The 21,580-nt window shown below is 34.0% G+C and overlaps 1 protein-coding gene and 1 non-coding gene across 3 annotated transcripts; both read right to left on the reverse strand.

Moving 5' to 3' along the window:
- Nucleotides 1-5,030: 5,030 nt before the first annotated feature.
- LOC137494282 (5S ribosomal RNA) lies at nucleotides 5,031-5,149 on the reverse strand. Its single transcript, XR_015486287.1, has one exon. It is a non-coding gene; the product is annotated as a 5S ribosomal RNA (ribosomal RNA).
- A 7,679-nt stretch (nucleotides 5,150-12,828) lies between these two features.
- Nucleotides 12,829-19,392, reverse strand: si:rp71-1l17.1. 2 transcript variants are annotated; one of them, XM_087245747.2, is made up of 8 exons: nucleotides 17,242-19,392; nucleotides 16,418-16,480; nucleotides 16,224-16,318; nucleotides 16,083-16,133; nucleotides 14,922-15,300; nucleotides 14,654-14,830; nucleotides 14,199-14,287; nucleotides 12,829-13,101 (listed from the first exon to the last, which is right to left on the reverse strand). In XM_087245747.2, the coding sequence occupies exons 1-8, from the start codon at nucleotides 17,720-17,722 to the stop codon at nucleotides 13,090-13,092; spliced, it is 1,347 nt and encodes a 448-aa protein (XP_087101873.1). In that variant the 5' UTR covers nucleotides 17,723-19,392; the 3' UTR covers nucleotides 12,829-13,089. The 2 variants fall into 2 exon arrangements, with proteins under 2 accessions (XP_087101873.1, NP_001410276.1); NM_001423347.1 differs by lacking the exons at nucleotides 16,418-16,480; nucleotides 17,242-19,392.
- Nucleotides 19,393-21,580: the final 2,188 nt, after the last annotated feature.

The following is a 21,580-nucleotide window of genomic DNA, read 5'->3' on the forward strand; positions in this document are numbered from 1 at the left end:
CCATATGTTGTCTTCATTTACATCTTTAAACATCCGTATCCAGTTCTCATTTGCACGCGGTTTCTTAAAAACCCCATCTCTAAAAAACCCATAAATCATTTTCACAGTACTATCTTTCAAGTTCCACCATTTCTCTCCAAATCTTACAATCACATCTTTACTTTGTTTATTTTCTTCCATATTTTCTATTCTTGTTAACCATTCTGCAGGTATGGCATTTTTGATTATGTCGTATTCCTTTATTAAGTCTTGTCTGTTAAAATCCTCCTTCGCTTCATCCATTACGTCAATAACATACTGTACTGGTAAAAATCCTTCCTTAAATTCATATAAAACATCCCTTACTCTTGTTATTCCCACCTCCCACCATTTCCTAAAAAACACCACTTTCTCTTGATTAAGAATGCCACTGTTTAAGAATAAAGGCTGATTTAAAATGTTCTCGCGTCCTTGTATGTTAAAATGTACACAAGTTAAAAATTTTCCCCATGCTCCAATCAATTCTTTATAAAAATCTGGTAGACCCTCTGTCATGAATTTTTTCATCCTCATGTATAAAATATTATCTCCCATATTAAAATTGCCACTTTTACTTAAAAAATATTCCATTGTTCTTTTCCATGCTGCCTTATTGTCTTCATCCAAATATTTCCTTACCATTTTTACTCTTAAACTGTTTTTTCTTTGCTCCACGTCTATTAAACCTAGACCCCCTTTGCCTACTTCTCCAATTAACGTTGCATATGCTATTCTTGGAGGTTTCCCTTCCCATAAAAAATCTAAAAAACATTGTTTCAGCCTTTTTTCCATCCACAGTGGCATTGATGACACATATAAAATATTCCATAATTTAGAAACCATTAAAACACTCAAAATTAAAACCCTCCCCTTCAAAGTTAAAGACATTAATTTCCAAAACCTCAGCCTCCGTTCAATCCCTCCTAAAATTTCCTCCCACATGGTTACTTCTGCTTTCTTTTCATCCCTCCCAATTACAATGCCTAAAATTTTTATTTCATCCATTTCCTTAAAAGTAAAATGTCCAGATAAAGCCTCAGTTCTCCCAAATCTCAAATACCCTGTTTTATTTTCATTTATTTTAGCCCCTGACCCCTTGCAAAAATGCTGTACTGTTTCCATTGCTTGCTTTACACTTGCCAGATCTTGTAGTATTAATGTGGTATCGTCAGCATATTGAAATATTTTATTCACTCCCCCCTCTACCTCTATTCCTTTTATTCTGTCCTCGTGCTTCACAGCTAATCCCAGTGGTTCTGCAACTAAAGCATATAAAAGTGCAGATAACGGACAACCCTGTCTGATTGACCTTCTTATCTTAAAACAGTCTGTTAAAAACCCATTGCATTTTATCCTTGTTACCGCTCCTCTATATAAAATCTGAACCCACTTTATAAAATTTTCCCCAAAACCAAAACTCTTTAACACTCCAAATAAAAAGTCATGCTCCACCCTATCAAAAGCTTTCTCGAAGTCCAGACTAATTAAAAAACCATCTTTCTGCTTATCATTTATATATCTAATTGTGTCTTTAATACTCATAGTTGTATCCGCAATGTCTCGTCCTTTTATACTATATGCTTGGTTTGTTTTTATTATGCTTGGCATCACTTCTTTTAGTCTATTAGCCAAAACTTTGGCTAAAATCTTCAAATCAGTATTAAGCATTGTTATAGGTCTATAGTTTTTTAAATCTACTTTATCCCCCTTTCCTTTGTATATCACCTTCATTAAGCCCATCCCCATTCTTTTATTTATCTCACCATTCTCAAAAATCTCATCATATACTTCCTTTAAAATACTAGATAAAATATCTTTAAAAACAATATAAAATTCACTTCCCAACCCATCTATTCCTGGACTTTTCTTTTTGTTTAATCCACTAATTGCTCTTTTTATTTCTTCTTCTCTTATCTCCTCGTCACATTCTCTTTTTTCCCCTTCTTCTACTCTTGATTTTATTAGATTTAGTAATTCCCCTTTTTCTTTTTCTTTTATTCCCTCTGTGCAAAACAATTTCTCATAATATGATCTTATTTCTTCCAAAATCTCCTCATGTTGTTCTACTACGTTCCCATTTTTGCTCCTTATTTCTCTAATCATTTCTGACTTCCCTCTTCTCTTCTCTAGATCAAAGAAAAATTTAGTGCACTTTTCCCCCTCTACTGTAAATTTTGCTTTACTTCTTAATCTTGCACCTTCAAATTTCTCCTCCTCCATTTCATTTAATCTTCCTTGCAGTTCTTTAATCTTTTGTATATTTTTTCCATTCTCATTTTTCAATTCGTTTTCTAGTTTTTCTTTCAGCTCCTTTTCCTTATATTTTTTACAATTTTGTAATTGTCTACAATATTTTATCGTAAACTTTTTAACTAAATACTTCACATTCTCCCACCACATTCTTTTGTCCTCATTATAGATTTCATTCCCTTTTTCCTTTTGAATAATTTCCTTTACACTTAAAACATAGTCTTCATTCTTTAAAACCGCTGTGTTTAAAACCCATACCCCTGGCCCTCTTTTCACATTACTCCAGTCTAGCTTCATAAAAAGTGGCTTATGGTCACTCAGACTTGTTTCTTCATATTTAATCTTGTTTATAAACCCTTCAACATTTCTTGTGCATAAAATAAAATCAATTCTTGTTTGACAACAAAAATTCCCCACTATCTGTCTTCTTGAGTACTCTTTTGTCTGTTCATTCCTTTCTCTCCACACATCAATTAAATTCATTTCCTCCATCAATATTTTTAGTTCTTTTCTCCCCTTATCCGTTTTAAAAACCATTCCCTCAGCCATTTCTAATTTACTAAAAACAGTGTTAAAATCACCCATGATAATAACTCTTTCGTGTTTCTTTAAATAATCTCTAAGTACATTATAATACTCTTTCTTTTTGTTCTCCTCTGTTGGGGCGTGAACATTCACCATAATTACTTTTTTTCTTTACATACTCCATTTCACATATCATACACTTTCCCTCTTTGTCATTATAGATTGTTTTACATAAAACCCCACTGTTTTCTTTTAATAAAATTGCAACTCCTCTCCCTAGCCTCCCATCCCCATTATTGTATAACATTTCCCCACTCCACCTTTTTCTTATTTCCTTCATGCATTCTTCCCTCCAGTTTGTCTCTTGAAGTAAAATCACATCTTCTCGTTTACACATTTCTTTCACTTTTTCAAATTTCCTGATGTCTAAAAGCCCTCTTGCATTAAAAGACACAATTCCTAAAACCATAAAAAATATAAAAACATTCATAAAAGACATAAAAACATTCATAAAAAACATCATCTCAGTCCATGTCTTCCAAGCCCTTTAGCAACTCATACTTATTTGCGCATTCAATTTCTTCATCTTTTAGCAGTTTTTTTCTTACAGTCTCTAAATTAGGTTTATCTTTAACGATCTTCTTCTTTTTGCTGATTTCCCCTGTGTCTCTTTGTTTCCATCCTTTTGTAAATGTCCCTCTAAATCGGCTTGCTCGTCATTACTTTGGCCTTTTGTCTCCTCTGTGTCCAATGCCTTTTGAAAACTGTCTGTGATGTCCATTTGTGTCCAAAATGTGTCTTCCTGTTGTCCTTGATTCAAGTCTTTATTATTCGAATCGCTCAATTCTGCTGCTTCCAAAACACTCTTTAAACTGTCAGTCATATCCATTTGTGTCCATGTTGTCCCTTCCTGTTCCGTGACTCTGTCTATTCCATTAGTCTCATTCTCTTGTAGTTTTTCACTTTCAGATTCTGTACTTTTTTCTTGTGTTGTTGTTTTGTCCTCCGACTGGATATTGTCTCCTTCATACATCTGCCTGCCCACCTGCTGCTCTACCTCCTCCTCCTCTTCCCCAATCCAACATTCACATTTATTCAAAACCTTATTACAATCCGGGCACTTTACAGCAGTGCAAAACTTTGCAAAGTGCCCCCTTTCCTCGCACTTATAGCACCTAAAATCAGGACAGTCTTTTACCACATGATCTGGGCTCAAGCACAGCCTGCATGTTTTCACCTAATGACTGTGCATCACCCTAAAGTATTGTGGACCCTCTGCTGTCTCTATTCTTGTGCTGTACGGGAGGGACGCCAGTTCTTTGGGGAATCTGGTTTTCACAAACCTCGTCCCATCTTCAATATTTGTGCCCGGATAAAACCTTCTTTTAATTTTTGAAATGGGACAAACTCCCCAATGATCCAATTTGTCTAAAATATCTTTATCAGCAACATAGACAGGCAGATGCATGAAGGAGACAACATAATCACGGTTTTGTAGCCTCTTAACTGCACAGTTTATCCCTTTAATAGTCAATTCGTCCATTAACTCATCAGCATCTTCCTCTCTTTCAAGTGTTACTTCATATTCCTTGTTGTGTTTTGGTCTTACGGCCAAAATCTTTCCATCCCCAATCCTCTCCGTCTCTGCTTTAATTACATCTATTGCTCTCACCTCTGTTGCTTGTCCTATGTCCACTGTTACAGTTGCTTCTTTTAGATAAATCCTTTTCCTTGCTTCCTTCTCCGATTGGTTTGTTTCTTGTTGTCGTCTGTCCAGTCCATTGTCATTTGCCTTCTCAACTCCGTCCGCCATTGCCAGGTCTGTCACCGTAGATCCGTCCATTGCAAAAAAAAATAAATAAATAAAAAACACTCCTCCCGAACAGCTCACGCTGCTGGGAGGACAAACTAAACAAACAAAAAAAAGTTTAACAAAAATGTATTTAAGACAAAAACAAAAATAAACAAAGAAAATCTGGTGAGCCTCTCTCACCAACTGCAGCCAAACACTTCCTGGAATGTACCACTATCACACATGCACAGGGTGGTGTGGCCGTAAGCGAAAGAGGCTGTCAAGAGTTGGCTATTTAAAACAGGCGCAGCACCAGGGAAGGACGCAGCTCAGCTGGCATCGACACAGCATCGACAGAAACAATGCCCTTGAAGGCGAGAAAAATAATGGCAGCGAAGCTGTGACACGGGGAAGTCTATCAGCTGCCAAATGAAGGACTTTGAAAAGCTTACAGCACCTGGTATTCCCAGGCGGTCTCCCATCCAAGTACTAACCAGGCCCGACCCTGCTTTACTTCCGAGTTCAGATGAGATCGGGCATTTCCAGGGTGGTATGGCCGTAAGCGAAAGAGGCTGTCAAGAGTTGGCTATTTAAAACAGGCGCAGCACCAGGGAAGGACGCAGCTCAGCTGGCATCGACACAGCATCGACAGAAACAATGCCCTTGAAGGCGAGAAAAAAATAATGGCAGCGAAGCTGTGACACGGGGAAGTCTATCAGCTGCCAAATGAAGGACTTCGAAAAGCTTACAGCACCTGGTATTCCCAGGCGGTCTCCCATCCAAGTACTAACCAGGCCCGACCCTGCTTTACTTCCAGATGAGTTCAGATGAGATCGGGCATTTTTTTTATTTTTTATTAAAATTTAATCACATTACATTAACATTTAAATACTTCAAGAAATTTCACAAAACAATTACATTAAAATCAACATTCTTCATAACATAACATCCTCTTTGGGCATTTTCCACTTTAAACCATTTAAAACATTATACACTTCATCATTAAACACATCATAAAAGCTTGGTAACATATCTTCTCCTTTAAAATAGCAGTACAGTCTTTCTATGTATCTTTCCATTTTTCGTTTTAGTACATTTCACACATTTAAAACAACTTTTTCCTGTTTTGCTACATTTCTTCTTTCCCACACACATTTTTTAATCATCATTATAAGAAGATTTACAAACTTTTTGTTTTTGTTTTGCATATTCCATCCGAACATCACCAGAGTATTCCATTCCAATTGTTCTTCATCCCAATCTTTCAATAAATCTTTTAGCATTTTTTGGCATTTCTTGTAAAAACATTCTAATTCTTTACAGTATAAAAACAGGTGTAAAATTCCTTCATCTTCTTGAAAACAAACCTTACATGTTGCATTTTGTTCTATATGTATCTTTGTTAAAATGCACTCAGTAAAAATTGCCTTGTGTCTTATAAAATATTCAAAACATTCCAATCTTGTTTCTATTATTTTTCCTCTCATGTTTTTCCATATATTTTCCTTTTTCACACTATTCAATCTTTGTACCCAAAAGTTATTTGCTATTGGTTCTTGAAATACACTATCTCTAAAATAAACATAAAAGTCTTTCAGTAAACAATCTTTAAAATTACAAAGCTTTCCTTTTAAATAGACATGTATGACTTTTTCATTCCCACATTCTTCCATATTTTCTATTCTTGTAATCCATTCTTTTGGTATGGCACCTTTGACCGTTTCAAGTTTATTTTCTATTTCCTTTACACTGTATTCCTCTTTAGCTTCTTCCATTAAGTCTACTATATATTGCTTAGTTAAAAATCCCTTTTTGAATTCATAAAGAACATCCCTTATTCTTAAAATCCCCACATCCATCCATTTTTTAAAAAATAGTTCCTTCCCTTCTTTTAAAATACTTTTATTTAAAAACAAAGGTTGATTTAATAAGTTTTCTCTTCCCTTTACTTGGTAAAATACTCCGTCTAAAAATTTCCCCCATGCACTTAAAATTTCTTGATAAAACCCTGGTAACTTTTCCGTCATCCAGTTTTTAGTTTTTAACCAAAGAATGTCTTCTCCTAAGTTAAAATTGCCAACTTTGTTTAAAAAATATTTCATAACCTTTTTCCATTCTGTTGAGTTCTCCTCTTGTAAAAGCTTTTTAACTATTTTCACTCTAAGACAATTCTTCCTTTGTTTAATATCCATCAATCCTATCCCTCCTTCTTCTGTTGCTCCTATTATTGTATTGTACGCAATTCTTGGGGGTTTCCCCTCCCATAAAAAATCTTGAACACACTTTTTCAATCTCGCTTCTATCCAACATGGCATTTCTGTTACATATAATTTATACCATAGCTTTGATGTCATTAAAACATTTAATATTAAGGCTTTCCCCTTTAAGCAAAGTTCTCTCATCCTCCAGAAATTTAATCTTGATTCTATTCCTCTTATTAGATCATCCCACATCTTTTCTGTTGCTTTTCTTTCATTTTTACCAATTAAAATTCCTAAAATTTTCAGTTCTTCTACTTCTCTAAATTGGAAACAATCTGTTAAAATATCTGCTTTACCAAACCTCATATATTGTGTTTTATTTTCATTTATTTTGCTTCCTGTTCCCTTACAAAACTCCTGTACTTTTTTCATGGCTTCTTTTACACTCTTTTTCTCCTTCACTATTATTGTTGTATCATCAGCATACTGGTATATTTTTCCTTCATCCTCCTCTTCTTCTATTTTTATTCCTTTAATTTTAGTTTCTTGTTTTATTGCTAACCCTAATGGTTCTGCGATTAGGGAATATAATAGTGCTGAAAGAGGACATCCTTGTCTAATTGATCTTGTAATTTTAAAACAATCTGTTAAAAAACCATTACATTTTACTTTTGTAAAAGCCCCTTTATATAAAATTTTAATCCAATTAATAAAATTCTCTCCAAATCCAAATGTTTTGAGTACATCAAATAAATAAGTATGTTCTACTCTGTCAAAAGCCTTTTCAAAATCTACACTAATTAAAAAACCATTCATCTTCTTTTCTTGCAAATAATCTATTGTGCTTTTAATACTCATTGTTACATCTGCTATATCTCTCCCTTTTATTGCATATGCTTGGTTTGATTTAATTAATTTAGACATTACTTCCTTTAATCTATTCGCTAAAACTTTTGCTAAAATCTTTAAATCTGTATTCAACATTGTTATTGGTCTATAATTTTGTAATTCAGTTTTTGCTCCTTTTCTTTTATATATTAACTTCATTAATCCCATCCCCATTCTTTCATTCATCTCTTTACATTTAAAAATGTCTTTAAAAACTTCTTTAAGTATTCCTTTTAAAATATCTTTAAAAACAATATAAAATTCATTTCCTATTCCATCTATACCTGGACTTTTCTTTTTATTTAGTTGATTTATTGCAATTTCAATCTCTTCTTCTTCTATTTCTCTGTCACATTCTTTGTTGTCATGTTTTTCTAGTTTTACTTTTATATAATTTAGAATCTTCCTTTCTTTTTCTTCATCAATACCTTTTGCTTTAAATAGATCTTCATAAAAATGCTTGATTTCTTCTAGTATTTCTATGTTTCCTTTCGCAATTTTTCCATTCCTCCCTTTAATTTCCTTTAGTATTCCTGCTTTACCTCTTTGCTTCTCTAAATCAAAAAAGAATTTCGTGCATTTTTCCCCTTCTACTGTGTATTTAGATCTGCTCCTCAACATTGCCCCCTTATATTTGTCTTCTTCTAAATCTCGTAATTTTTGCTCTATTTCTTTGATTTTTTCAATATCTTTATTTTCCTTGTTTAATTCTTTTTCTAAGGATCTTTTAACTTCTTTTTCTGTATACTTTTTACATCTTTGTAGTACTGCGCAATATTTGATTGTGTATTTCCTGATTTGATATTTTGTGTTTTCCCACCATATCCTTTTATCTTCATCATACATTCTATTTTCTTTTTCATTCTCTATTATTTCTTTGACTTTTTGAACATAATCTTGATTTTTTAAAATGGTTGTGTTTAAAATCCAAGTCCCTGGTCCTTTTTGTATGTTTTCTATATTCACTTTAAAATGCAAGAGCTTATGATCACTAAAACTGTTCTCTTCATACTGTATGTTTTCTATAAAATTTTCAATATTTCTAGTACATAAAATAAAATCTATTCTCGTTTGACATATAAAATTCCCCACTATTTGTCTCCTTGAAAACTCTCTTTTTTCTCTATTCCTTTCCCTCCATATATCTATTAAACTATTTTCCTTTATTAACTCATTTAGTTGCTTTCTTCCTATATCCGATTTAAAAACCATTCCATCAGCCATATCTTGTTTTCTAAAAACAGTATTAAAATCTCCCATCATTATTATTTCTTTAAAACCTTTTAATACTTTATTTAAAACCTCAAAATATTCTTTTTTGTCTTTATCTTCTGTTGGTGCATGTATATTTGCTATTATTAATTCATGTCCTTCATAGTTCACCTCTATTACTAAACATTTTCCATAATTATCCCTATACACAATTCTTTTAAAGTTTAAAACATCTTTCCTTATTAAAAAAGCAACACCTCTTCCAGATTTACCATCACCATTATTATATATTATATCCCCTTGCCACAACTTTTTAAAATCATTCATTGCATGTTCTTTCCAGTTTGTTTCCTGTAAACCTATCACTTCCTTGTTTTTACATTTCTCTCTTATTTTCTCAAATTTATCTTTTCCCATCAGTCCCCTTGCATTAAAAGACACACAGTTTAAAACCATTAAAATAAATAAAAATGAAATTAAAAACCTACACATCCTCATTGTCCTTCATCTCCTTCCAACGCTCTCAACCAACAACTCCTTCCGTTAAAAGAGACAAAGATTAAAAGCATTTTAAAATAGATAAAATATTTTAAAAACATCATTTTTCTTCATCTTCTTCCAGTCCCCTTAACACTTCATACCTATTTACATATTTAGCTCTGTTCTTTGTTAAAACTTTTTTCTTTGCCATGTCCAAGTTTGGTTTTACCTTAAAAGTTCTTCTTCTTAAAAATCCTCTTTCCACTTTGTTCTTATCCACATTTTCCATCCTTGTTTCTTCATCATTTGCCATTCCTTCAGCTTGACCAGTCTTTCTTAGTTCCTCTTTTTCCACCGTGCTTAAAAAAGTTTTAAAACTGTCTGATATTTCCATTTGTGACCACTGTCCATCTTGTCCTGATAACTGTACTTCATTCTCTTCATTTTCGTTTTCTCCTTCCTTTTTTTCATTGTTATTCATTTCCTCCTCCATTGTCCTTTCTATTGCTTCATTATCTTCTTCCCTTTTGTTGTTTTCTTCATGCACCTGCCGGTCCTGATCTTCTCCTCCTCCTTCCTCTCCTTCCATCCAGCATTCACACTTGTTTAAAAAATTTTTACATTCCGGGCACCTGACAGTGATACAGTCTCTTGCAAAATGCCCCCTTTCCTCACATTTGTAGCACTTGAATTCTGGACAGTCTTTCAGCATGTGTTCCGGGCTCATGCACAGCCTACAGGTCTTCACCTGATGGCTGTGCATCACCCTGAAGTACTGCGTTCCTTCTGCTGTCTCTATTTTTGTGCTGTATGGCAAGGATGCCACCTCTTTAGGGAACCTCACTTTAAGGAACCTTGTTCCGTCTTCTATGTCGGTACCCGGATAAAACCTTCGTTTAATTTTAGATATGGGACAAACTCCCCAAGTATCTAATTTTTCCAGAATTTCCTTATCTTCAAGATAGACCGGCAGGTGCATGAAGGAAACAACAAAATCCCTATTATGAAGCTTTTTAATTTCACAGTTCACCCCATTTATCATCAGTTTGTCAGTCAATTGTTCACATAATTCTTCTGTTTCCATTGTTAGTTCGTACTCCTTCCCTTGTCTTGGTCTTAAAGCCAGAATTTTTCCATGTCCACACTTTTCAATCACCGCTTTAATAATATCTTCTGCTCTCACTTCCTGTACATCTTCCACATTAATGATAACTGTTGCCTCCTTTAAATACTTTCTTCCACCTACTTGGCCTCGATCGTGCAGATTCGCACTCTATAACATCAGAAAGATCCGACCCTTCTTATCTGAACATGCAGCTCAACTCCTTGTTCAAACTCTTGTTCTCTCCAAACTGGATTACTGCAACTCTCTACTAGCTGGGCTTCCAGCTAACTCTATCAAGCCTCTTCAGCTGCTCCAGAACGCAGCAGCACGAGTGGTCTTCAATGAACCTAAACGAGCACATGTCACTCTGCTGCTAGTCCGTTTGCACTGGCTGCCAGTTGCTGCTCGCATCAAATTCAAAGCTCTAATGTTTGCCTACAAAGTGACTTCTGGCCTTGCTCCTTCTTATCTGCTCTCACTTCTGCATATCTATGTGCCCTCCAGAAACTTGCGTTCTGTGAATGAACGTCGCCTCGTGATTCCATCCCAAAGAGGGAAGAAATCACTTTCGTGAACGCTCACGCTTAATCTGCCCAGTTGGTGGAATGAACTCCCTAACTGCATCAGAACAGCAGAGTCACTCGCTATTTTTAAGAAACGACTAAAAACTCAACTATTTAGTCTCCACTTCACTTCCTAATCTGCAATTGCCTCTCTGGATATCACACTAACTGTACCCAAAAAAAAATAAATAAAAATACTAATACTTTCCTTCTTAGACTTTACAGACCTGAAACTTGCCTATAGCACTTATTCATTGTTGCTCTTATAGTTTTGTAAATTGCTTCCTTGTCCTCATTTGTAAGTCGCTTTGGATAAAAGCGTCTGCTAAATGACTAAATGTAAATGTAAAATGACGTTTGCCTGAAAAACTTATGCTGAAAAAAGAGCACTTTAAAAGCTTATTTGACAAAAATCATGACTACATCTTTTTTATGTTACTTTAACTTATTTAAATAGGTTAATCATGTTCCAACTACATTTTTTTTCCATTTTTCAAAGTTTAACCTAATATTTTTGTCAGTTTGAATAATATAAGTTTGAATAGAAAAGTTAAAAACAGTGTAGTTATAACCTGTAGTCTGTTAGACTTGCTGCATGTTTATTTAGGTCAATGTCTGTTAATGCTCTTCTCTTTCTGTACTATCAAACAGACTCATATATATATAATCTATGCTTTACGTTATAAATCAGCTCCTCCTAACATTCGTCATGTGGTATATCGCACACGATAGCTTTTTCTTTATCTGGAGATTATAAGTGTTATAATCTACTTAGGAGTGTTAAAGATTTTTTTTAGAAAGTTATTGTTCATGCAGGAAAAAATAATCTTAATTTTATATTGTATCTTAACCGTTTTGTTTTGTTTTTTAAAGAGCAATATACTTGTTTGGTGTTGGATTAAACAGATATGCGAAATATGTCTGGTTGCATAATGGTAAGAAATCTGGAGACTGGAGTGTTTTGGCTCAAGATAGCCTAAATATATATATTTTAAATGTTTCCTTGGAAATTACCGAAAGACAAATCATTTATGTAATACTGTTATGTAGAGGGTTTCTGTGGGGTCTTAAAAAGTCTTAAATCTCAAAATCCAAATCTTAGGCCTTAAAAAGCTCTAGATTTACTGTGATACTGTGTTGTTGGTCTTAAATCTTTTTAAACAGGTTTTAATTTTCTTTTGTTCATGTATTGCTATCCAATCTGTCCAAACCCCCATACAATCACCAACAATCCATCTCTATGAAACTGTTAACTTTTTTATTTAAAAAGGTAATGTTTAACTCTATTTATCATAATGGTTTAATTATTTTCCTTACAATGACATTTGTTTCTCCATGTACTGCTGAGGACACTGACCTGGACAGATTGTTGTCCATAGATTTACTTTATTATAGTTTTTAAATATTTTAAAACATTTGTTCACTTTAGAATTATTTTAAAGAAGTTTATGTTGGGGAAAAAGCTGTATGGATACGAGTAGAGCTTGCTTGTTTTTACACAATATTTAAAACATTTAGTTAAGAAAAAAAATCTAAAATAATTTAATTGTTTATTATTAATGTATTATTATCATTAAATTATTATTATTATAAAAAAATTTTGATAGGTCAAATAAATTTCTTTTTCATCTGGGTAATTTGAAAAAATCCTTAGTCTTTAGCGCTTTATGAGTCTAAAATTTCATTCAAAATGGTCTTAAAATGTCTTAAAATGGTGAAACCTGTAAGACAAAAGTAAGAAGTCAGTGTATAATTAGTAACTGGTCACATAATAAATAAAAACAAGACATGATGTTGATTTTATAATGCTTTAATAATTCACCAGTATATAAGAAACACACATGACATATATAGTGCATTTGCATATGTGTATAATAATAATATAATGACAATACATTCAAAACATTCATGACAAATTAATTAATCAACAAAGGCACTCATATGTAAGTTGCCCTGCACTATTAAAGAAGATGACAAGGCAACAATATAATACAAAGAGCAATCCAATGCAGCAGTCCTCAGGTGTGCTAGGGTTGCTGAGTTGTTTGTCCTGTCTTACTCCATGACCTGAAACATAAATCAGTGTTATTTGTCTAAATACATTACATTTTGGACAGAGTTTAAAGGATTAGTTCACCCATAAATGAAAATCCTGTTTTTAATCACTCATTCCAATCCCCTAAGACTTATGCTCATCTTCAGTAGCTTTTTTTTAGGTGCACAAATATGTTCTTGGACCTTGGTATGATTACAGTTAATGTCACATGCAATGATTTAACCTTTTTTCTGGACTTTGAACACCTCAGGACTGTTCCTGTCTAAGAAGGATGAGAGAACTCCTGGATTTGATCTAAGACAGAGGTGCTCAACCCTGTTCCTGGAGATCTACCTTCCTACAGAGTTCAGCTCCAACTCTGATTAAGCACACCTGAAGCAATTAATTAGCCTAAACAGCACTTGATAATTACAGGCAGGTGTGTTTGACATGAGTTGCAACTGAAATCTTCAGGAAGGTGGATCTCCAGGAACAAGGTTGAGCTCTCCTGATATCTTAGTTAGTGTTCTGAAGATGAAAGTCTCAGTGGGTTGGAACGACATGAGGGTGAGTAATTAATAACAGAATTTTCTTTTTTGGGGGGTTAAGTAATGCTTTAAGACTTAAGATCAGCTGTGTCCAAACTTTTTTTATTGAGGGCTAAAAACCAGTCTTGAATGAGCGTGTTGGACCAAAGTATACCAAACTCCTTACCATAAAGTTGCCATTGGCTATTTCCTAAGTTATTTAACATTTAAACAAAACTAGAGAGCATTGATTTATATTAACTAATGCAGTATTTATTCGTTCAGTAAAAACAATCCCATTTATAACAGAATGGAGTTACACTAGTCAAGCTGCACCTGTTTTTTGCCTTGATGTGCATCGCTGATGTGTTCCTCTATTTATTGAGTGACTATTTATATTTAATATAACATTTAATCGAATCTTTTACTTTCAGTTTGTGTTTCTGTTGTCATTCTCACTCTCTATTTAGATGGGATGGTGGGCCAAATCAAAGGGCAAATCAAGTTATCAAAGGCTAACTTTGGCCTGCAGACTCTGGTTTGGACACCTCTGCTTAAGATGATCAACAAAAATGAAAGCCATTTAGCTTTAGGCTTCATACCTTAAACCAGTTATGGAGATGCATCTCCTGCAGAGCGAGTCTCTCATCTGGGTTTGGCTGTAGACAACCGCAGATCATCTGGCAGCATTCTGTGCAGAAAGAAGAATGGGGTGTTTAAGTTTAATAGTTTATAGATCTTAATCTACAATGCCAAAGTGCGTTAGTACTTCCGATTCAGTTGCCTATGGGAGAAATGACTTGGAATAATAAATGGTCAAACTGCTCGCTCTACACACAAGTGGGCTCATGACTGTACATAAAAAGTAGAATGATATAATAAGACAATGTTGGTGTGCAACATTAACCAGCATAGCAAGCAGTTTTTAATGTCTTAAAATTAATGGAAGTGAATAAGATTGGAAGTCTCGAACCAAAAAATTACAATAGTTGCACACGCTCGTACGTCAAAAATAGTTATAAGACCTGCTCTCTTCACACTTTGATGAAGCTCTCACCTATTGACAGGCCAGGGCTAGACCAAAGATAGTCCCTGATCAAGGAGTGGTCGGAGACAGTGGGTAAAGCCCCACACATCAATGCGAACAGGACGATCCCTAGAGACCAAACAGTCGCTGGCTGTGCATGGTACCTGCCATGCAATTCATACTCCGGAGGGAAATATTTTCTTGTGCCTAGAAAAAAAAGATATCATCCAATGGTTTATATGTTTAAACAGAATCGTCAGTGTGTGGTTTTTATGGAAACAAAGTTCATAACACTTACCACAGAAGACTTTGTAGCCGGAACCCTTTACAATCGCACCACAGCCGAAGTCTATTAGCTTTACCTCCAAAGTGTCTGGATTCACCAGGAGGTTTTCAAGCTTTATGTCCCGATGGAAGACACCGCGATCAAAGCAAACGCTCGCAGCATGAATGGCCTGCCGCATTATATGGCGTCCCGTCTTCTCATCAAGAGGTCCATCCTTGTGGCGTAAGAAGTGAAGCAAGTCCATACAAGGTATGGGTCGCTCCATGATTATAATGTAGTGGGCATCATTGTCCTCCCAGTCTAGGAGTTGGATTATCTCGGGGACGTAGGGACCATTGTTGGCCATAATTGTCAGGGCAATTTCTGCAGGGAGGGGTTTGTCATAACCAGGCTAAAGGAGAGAAATGATGACAGTTAGACAGTTTCCTGAAGGTCTTTTAATAAAAACTCAATTGTAATCGGACATTAACATACATATAAGGCTCTGAAACAATCTAATCAAGTGGATTTATCTAAATACTGTTGTAAATGGAGTCTTTAGCTTATCTACTTTTTTTTCTTCAGATATTTTATGTAGTAGGCCAATAGTTTCACAAAACCATTTTGTTTTCAATTCTGTTTTAATTTCTACATGATAAAGTCTAGTTTAGATGTAAGCTGCTCGTTCTTCATGAGTGCTGTCATCTTTGTTTAGATCATTATTCAATTACAGTGGTTACCTCTAATTTTAAATGGAAAGCACAAAGCAAAACAAAAGCCTTACTTTATTCAATTCAATTCAATTCAGCTTTATTTGTATAGCGCTTTTACAATGTAGATTGTGTCAAAGCAGCTTCACATAAATGGTCTTAGTAACTGGAACAGTGTGGTTCAGGTTTTAGTGTTTAAGTTCAGTTCAGTTTAGCTCAGTTCAGTGTGATTTAATCATTACTGAGAGTTCAAACACTGAAGAGCAAATTCATCGATGCGTAGCTCTACCAATCCTGAACCATGCGAGGCAGTGGCGACAGCGGAGAGGGAAAAAAAACTTCACTTTACTTGCTTACGTACTTACTAAAAGGACATGTTTTCATTTACTATATAACGTCTTCAATCCCATTTTGTCCCATCCTAAGAAAATCAAATCTAGAATCAAATCAAATCATGACATTGAATTGTATCTGGACTACTCACCACTGTGAGTTCCTTCATCTTCGGTGACTTTACAGTACATTTCACAGCAACCTGATCAATAAAGCAAAGAATTAGCAGTTAGCATGTGGTAGAAGTTTTGAATAAAGCAATGATAAAGCAATGTTTTGTTAGTGAAAGCACCTCAAGTCCATCCCTGCGGCGTGTGGCTTTGTAGACAGAGCCGAATCCACCTTTGCCCAGCTTGTCACCCATTTCATAATGCCTTAAAATCGTGTCTGTTAAAAAATAAACAACTGCAGTCAGTATGATGTACAATTTTAGATATATATATTTTGTATTCACGTTTGTAATACTAATAACAATTCCTATCTTACCATTTTCTGTGTCGTCCTCCTCTAGCTGCTCAGCAGCAGGGACATGGTCTTCTGAAGCAGAAGCTGTAATACGAATCAAGTCACCGTTGTGTAAATAGCACTTTATATAATACAGATTATCATGTTTTTTAATTAGTCTATGAATGTAAAGTCACATATTTAGACTTATTTTAATTTCATCCCACACAGAAATCTGATATATGTCAATTTGATATACTGTATGTACTGTGTGTGTGTGTGTGTGTAGCCACAAATATACATATACATATATTATTATAGCTAATATATTTGTACATATTACATATTTGCTTATTTTTTACTACTTATTTTTGCATATATGTACAGATTTATAATGCAAATGGTTGAAAAAACTAATATAAACTGCCATTTTTTGCAATCATTTAACATATATGACACATTTTACATGCAAAATCCAAAAATGAACTTGTATGTCATATTTGTAATTTGCATATATTTTCATATATCACATTTCTATAGAGCATTTTGAGGGATGTAAACATTAACAGTGGTTCGAACATATATCCTGTTTTACATTTTTAATTTCCACAGCTTCCGAGAATACAGAAATTTCCACATATTGATAAATATTGCTATGATAGCTGTTTTAACGTTAAATTATGACTGGATTTGCCTTTTATTAAGGTTATGAAATAGTTTGACATCAAGCAGGAATTGTTAATGGGCCAATGATATTAATACATTAAAATGGTATAAACAAGACCAGTTATAAAAATATTACTTGATTAGAGATTTGGCCATTAAACAATACTTGTATCATAATCACTTGTGAGTGTGATTTTTACCTCTACTAGACTTCCAGACGTCCTTTTCTTCTTTACTGGCTTCAGGAACCTCATCAGGCCCAATGGGTGTTACAATGGGCTGACTAGAAACTTTTTGCTCTAACATGGCTTCATGGTAGTTCTTCGTGGCCTGGACCAGGTCGTATTTTCCAGTTTTGCGACGGAAGACTGGCCACTTCCAGAAGCCTTTCTTTACCTTTCTCACTTCTGGAACCTCTTCAGGCCCAACAGGTGTTTCAATGGGCTGACAAGAAACTTTCTGATATACCTCAGCCTCATACTGGTATTTCTTCGCAGCCTGGACAAGGTCGTATTTTCCAGTTTTGCGATGGAGAACTGGCCACTTCCAGAAGCTTCTCTTTTTCTCCTTTCTCCCTATCTCTCCAACCTCAACATGCGGCTCATCAGAAAGATGAAGATGGTTCTCCGGCATGTTGGGGGTGTACTTGAGTAGTACACAGGGACTGTGATCAAACTGCATGATGAAAAATGTTTTCTGATAACTTTCTGATAAACTGTAATAGTAAACCGATCAATCTGCAACTCGAAATGCCAAAACTACAACCGACAAAAGCAAGTAGTAGAATGTCAGGTGATGATGTCATCCAGGCGCATTCTAAGAATTTTAATATGGAAGGCTTTGGGCTGTTGTTATTTTTCAAATGTTTTAATTTGTGCAAGTTTAAAATGAATGGGATCCTTTGCTGTTTTGTGTTTATAGTGGTTTGTAAATGCAGCACAGGGTTGCTTACAGGCTAAAATTATTAAGAAACCTGCATGGAGGAGTACATCAGATGTCTATATTGTGCCAATTGTATTGTATTGGGTCAATATTTGATGGCAGCCTCATACACATGCTACTATCTGTGTTGTTATTAATGTTAAAAGAAGAAAATGACTCACTTTTTGTGACTTGTAAGGATAAAAATTACACATATACATAAATATGAATGTATACGTCCCTTAATTTGTGTATACATTTTTAATGAGGTAGAAATTATCAAGGTGAACCAACAGAGTGTCTTTATTTTCATACTCTTATTTCTTGGCTATCAATTTTTATTGACATTATGAATAATTAAATTCAGCAAAGAAGCAGTGGATATACTTTAATTCTATGATTTACCACAAATTATGTTACAAATCTCTGAAATATTCTTGCAAAATATGACATTTTGTAAAGAAATATCCAAGAAAATGTGTATGGCTTTGTCTTGCGTTGACTGTTAAGTGTATTTTATAAATTCTGTGATGTACAGACATGGAAAAACATTCTCAGTTTGACTAAAACATAAGTTTTTTTTTCATTCCACACAATTCTGATCAAATTTATTCCCAATTTATTATAAATGTATTGCCATTTTAGCATAAATCATTTTAAAATGTAAGTAGAAGTAAGTTTTAGACAAGTTTATAAAAGTTTAGTTTATTAAAAGTTAAGAAATCAATAGCTTAGGGCACATTAAGCTCATCAAATAAAAACTTTTGTTGTTTTGACCAACTTTTATTGTATGAAAATTAAAAATGCTCTAAATGAGAATGTTTTTATTTGAAATTTGGAAGAAATTGTATCAGTCCTTTACAGAATAAAACTAATAATAACAGCTTCCTCAAACCCATAACTAGCAAACCCAGATAAATGGAGAATCTCTAATTCCCAAATGCAGGGTTCCACACAATTTATTCAGGCTATCCCAACACAAATAGACTAAGTTAATGAAACAAATTTAAGTAGATTGAACATAAAACAATTGAGTTATCTCCAAAAAAATATCAAGAATTGTGTTGCTTCAGCTCATTTTACTTAAGCTGTCTTTTGGCTGGGGGGATGTGTTTATACTTATAAGTGTTTATAGTTTATAAATTATAAAAAAAAGTTTATAAATTCCTAAGGAATTCCTAAGGAAATAAGTTTATAAATTCCAATTTTCTTGCTTTACCATACATTGAGAACCCACTGCGAGTCTTCCTGCTACATCAACCTCACATTTGGTTGCAAAATCAGCAGCAATCTTATGTAATTTTATTTTTATAGCTGTATATTGTGATTTAAAAGCTCAAAATATTACAAATATTTAGGACACACAAGCACTTATATATTTATATTTGATTGTCATCACATTAGACAACAAAATGACGTTTGCCTAAAAACCTTGTGCTGAAATAAGAGCACTGTAAATACCTTTTTGACAAAAAATCATGACCACTTTTTATTACTTTACTTTTTATGTTACTTTAACTTATTTAAATAAGTTAATCATGCTCCAACTAAATTTTCTTTCCAGTTTTTCAAAGTTTAACTTAATATTTTAGTCAGTTTGATTAATATAAGTTTGAATAGAAAAGTTAAAAACTGTGTAGTTATAACCTGTAGTCTGTTAGACTTGCTGCATGTTTATTTTGGTCAATGTCTGTTCATGCTCTTCTCTTTCTGTGCTATCAAACAGACTATATATATATATATATATATATATATATATATATATATATATATATATATATATATATATATATATATATATATATATATTTTATTTTTTTTATCTATGCTTTACGTTATTTATCAGCTCCTCCTTGCATTCGTCATGTGGTATATTGCACACGATAGCCTTATCTTTGACAAATGAAATCACAGCATGTTCATTTAAAAGTGATCATGGCTGCATTTTTCATCTTCATCATCACCTTTGAGAGGGAAGATCACTGTTGGCAGTGTTTTGAACACTTAAGGGCACTCAAAAGAACACGTATGGCTGATTTCCATTTTGTCTGGGTGCCAGTGACATCCTAAGTGCACTTCTGGCATTTGGCTGTCTGTAGAACACTTAAGACTAACATATATTTAAAGTGAAAAACATGATTATCTCAAGGAGCTGATTTTTCTGATATGAAAGCTTGTTTCTGAGCCTATTCTTGTGTATTTTGGAACATTCAATTTGGGTATTTGTTCCAAATCTTTAGGTAAAATAATAGAATATAATGAAAATAAAATTGTTCACTCAACAAAAATCATTGGCTCTTAAATCTATTGCATTTCTAACATCTATGGGTCATCATTTGTGCCTCCTGAAAGTTTTTTAGTTGAATCAATTGAACTTTTCTAGTCATCTCAACTCACATCAGTCAAACTGACTGAAAATGTTACAAAGTTGAACTTTGTTGAACTCAAAATATTTAGTTGAAACCTGACTAACTATTTAAAATGAGTTTAAAAATGTAGTTGTAACATGATTAACTTATAAATAAGTTAAAGTTAAACAATTTTTTCCCTTTTTTGTCAAGTTTTTAAAGTGTATTATTTTAGCATAAAGTTTTTTAGCAAACATCATTTTGTTGTCTGATGACAGTCAAATATTAAGTCTACAAGTGTTTGTCTGTCATACATCCACTCACTGGCCACTTTATTAGGTACGCCTGTCCAATTGCTCGTTAACACAAATTTCTAATCAGCCAACCACATGGCAGCAACTCAATACACACGGACTGCTGCAGTTCAAACTGAGCATCAGAATGTGGAAGAAAGTTGATTTAAGTGACTTTGAATGTGACATTGTTGTTGGTGCCAGACTGGCTGGTCTAAGTATTTCAGAAACTGCTGAACTTCTGGGATCTTTATGCATAACCATCTCTAAGGTTTACAGAGAATGATCTGAAAAAGAGAAAATATCCAGTGAGTGGCAGTTCTGTGGATGCAAATGCCTTGGCAATGAGTTCGCCGTACTCAAATGGCCTCCACAGTCACCAGACTCAATCCAAAAGAGCACCTTTGTAATGTGGTGGACCGAAAGAGTCGCATCATGGATGTGCAGCCGTCATATCGGCAGCGACTGTGTGATGCTATTATGTCAATATGGACCAAAATCTCTGAGGAATATTTCCAGTACCTTGTTGAATCTATGCCATGAAGGATTAAGGCAGGTCTGAAGGCAAAAGGGGGTCCATCTCGGTACTAGTACGGTGTATCTAATAAAGTGGCCAGTGAGTAAATGTTTAGGATAAACTACAGACTTTTGAGTCAAAATATACAGCTATAGACATAACATTAGGGATTAGAGATTCTCAATTTCTCTGGGTTTGTTAGTTGTGGTTAATAAATCTTTCGAGTAAAGTCAAATCTTATTATTAGTTCTTTTTTCACAGTGTACAAAGGAGTGATTATTGATTTCAAATCCGTCAAAACTATTTAAACACACACCTAAACTTCCAAACATTTTATTGCATTACACAACAGTAAGATCATTTTCAATCATTACTATCCTAAAACATCAACCATAGCAGGTATGTGATCAATCATTAAAGAGTAATAAGCATGATTAATGTAGAAGTAGTGCACATTTTA

The sequence above is a fragment of the Danio rerio genome, chromosome 4 (genome assembly GCF_052040795.2).
Source record: "Danio rerio strain M-AB ecotype USA chromosome 4, GRCz13ab, whole genome shotgun sequence".
NCBI classification, from domain to species: domain Eukaryota; kingdom Metazoa; phylum Chordata; class Actinopteri; order Cypriniformes; family Danionidae; genus Danio; species Danio rerio.

Coding starts and splice junctions, on each gene's coding strand:
- si:rp71-1l17.1 (XM_087245747.2), bottom strand. CDS start 17,722: ATGCAGTTTGATCACAGTCCCTGTGTACTACTCAAGTACACCCCCAAC. Junction 15,301..16,082: donor AGATGAAGGAACTCACAGTG/GTGAGTAGTCCA, acceptor TCTCTCCTTTAG/CCTGGTTATGACAAACCCCT. Junction 14,831..14,921: donor CGGCTACAAAGTCTTCTGTG/GTAAGTGTTATG, acceptor TTTTTTTTCTAG/GCACAAGAAAATATTTCCCT.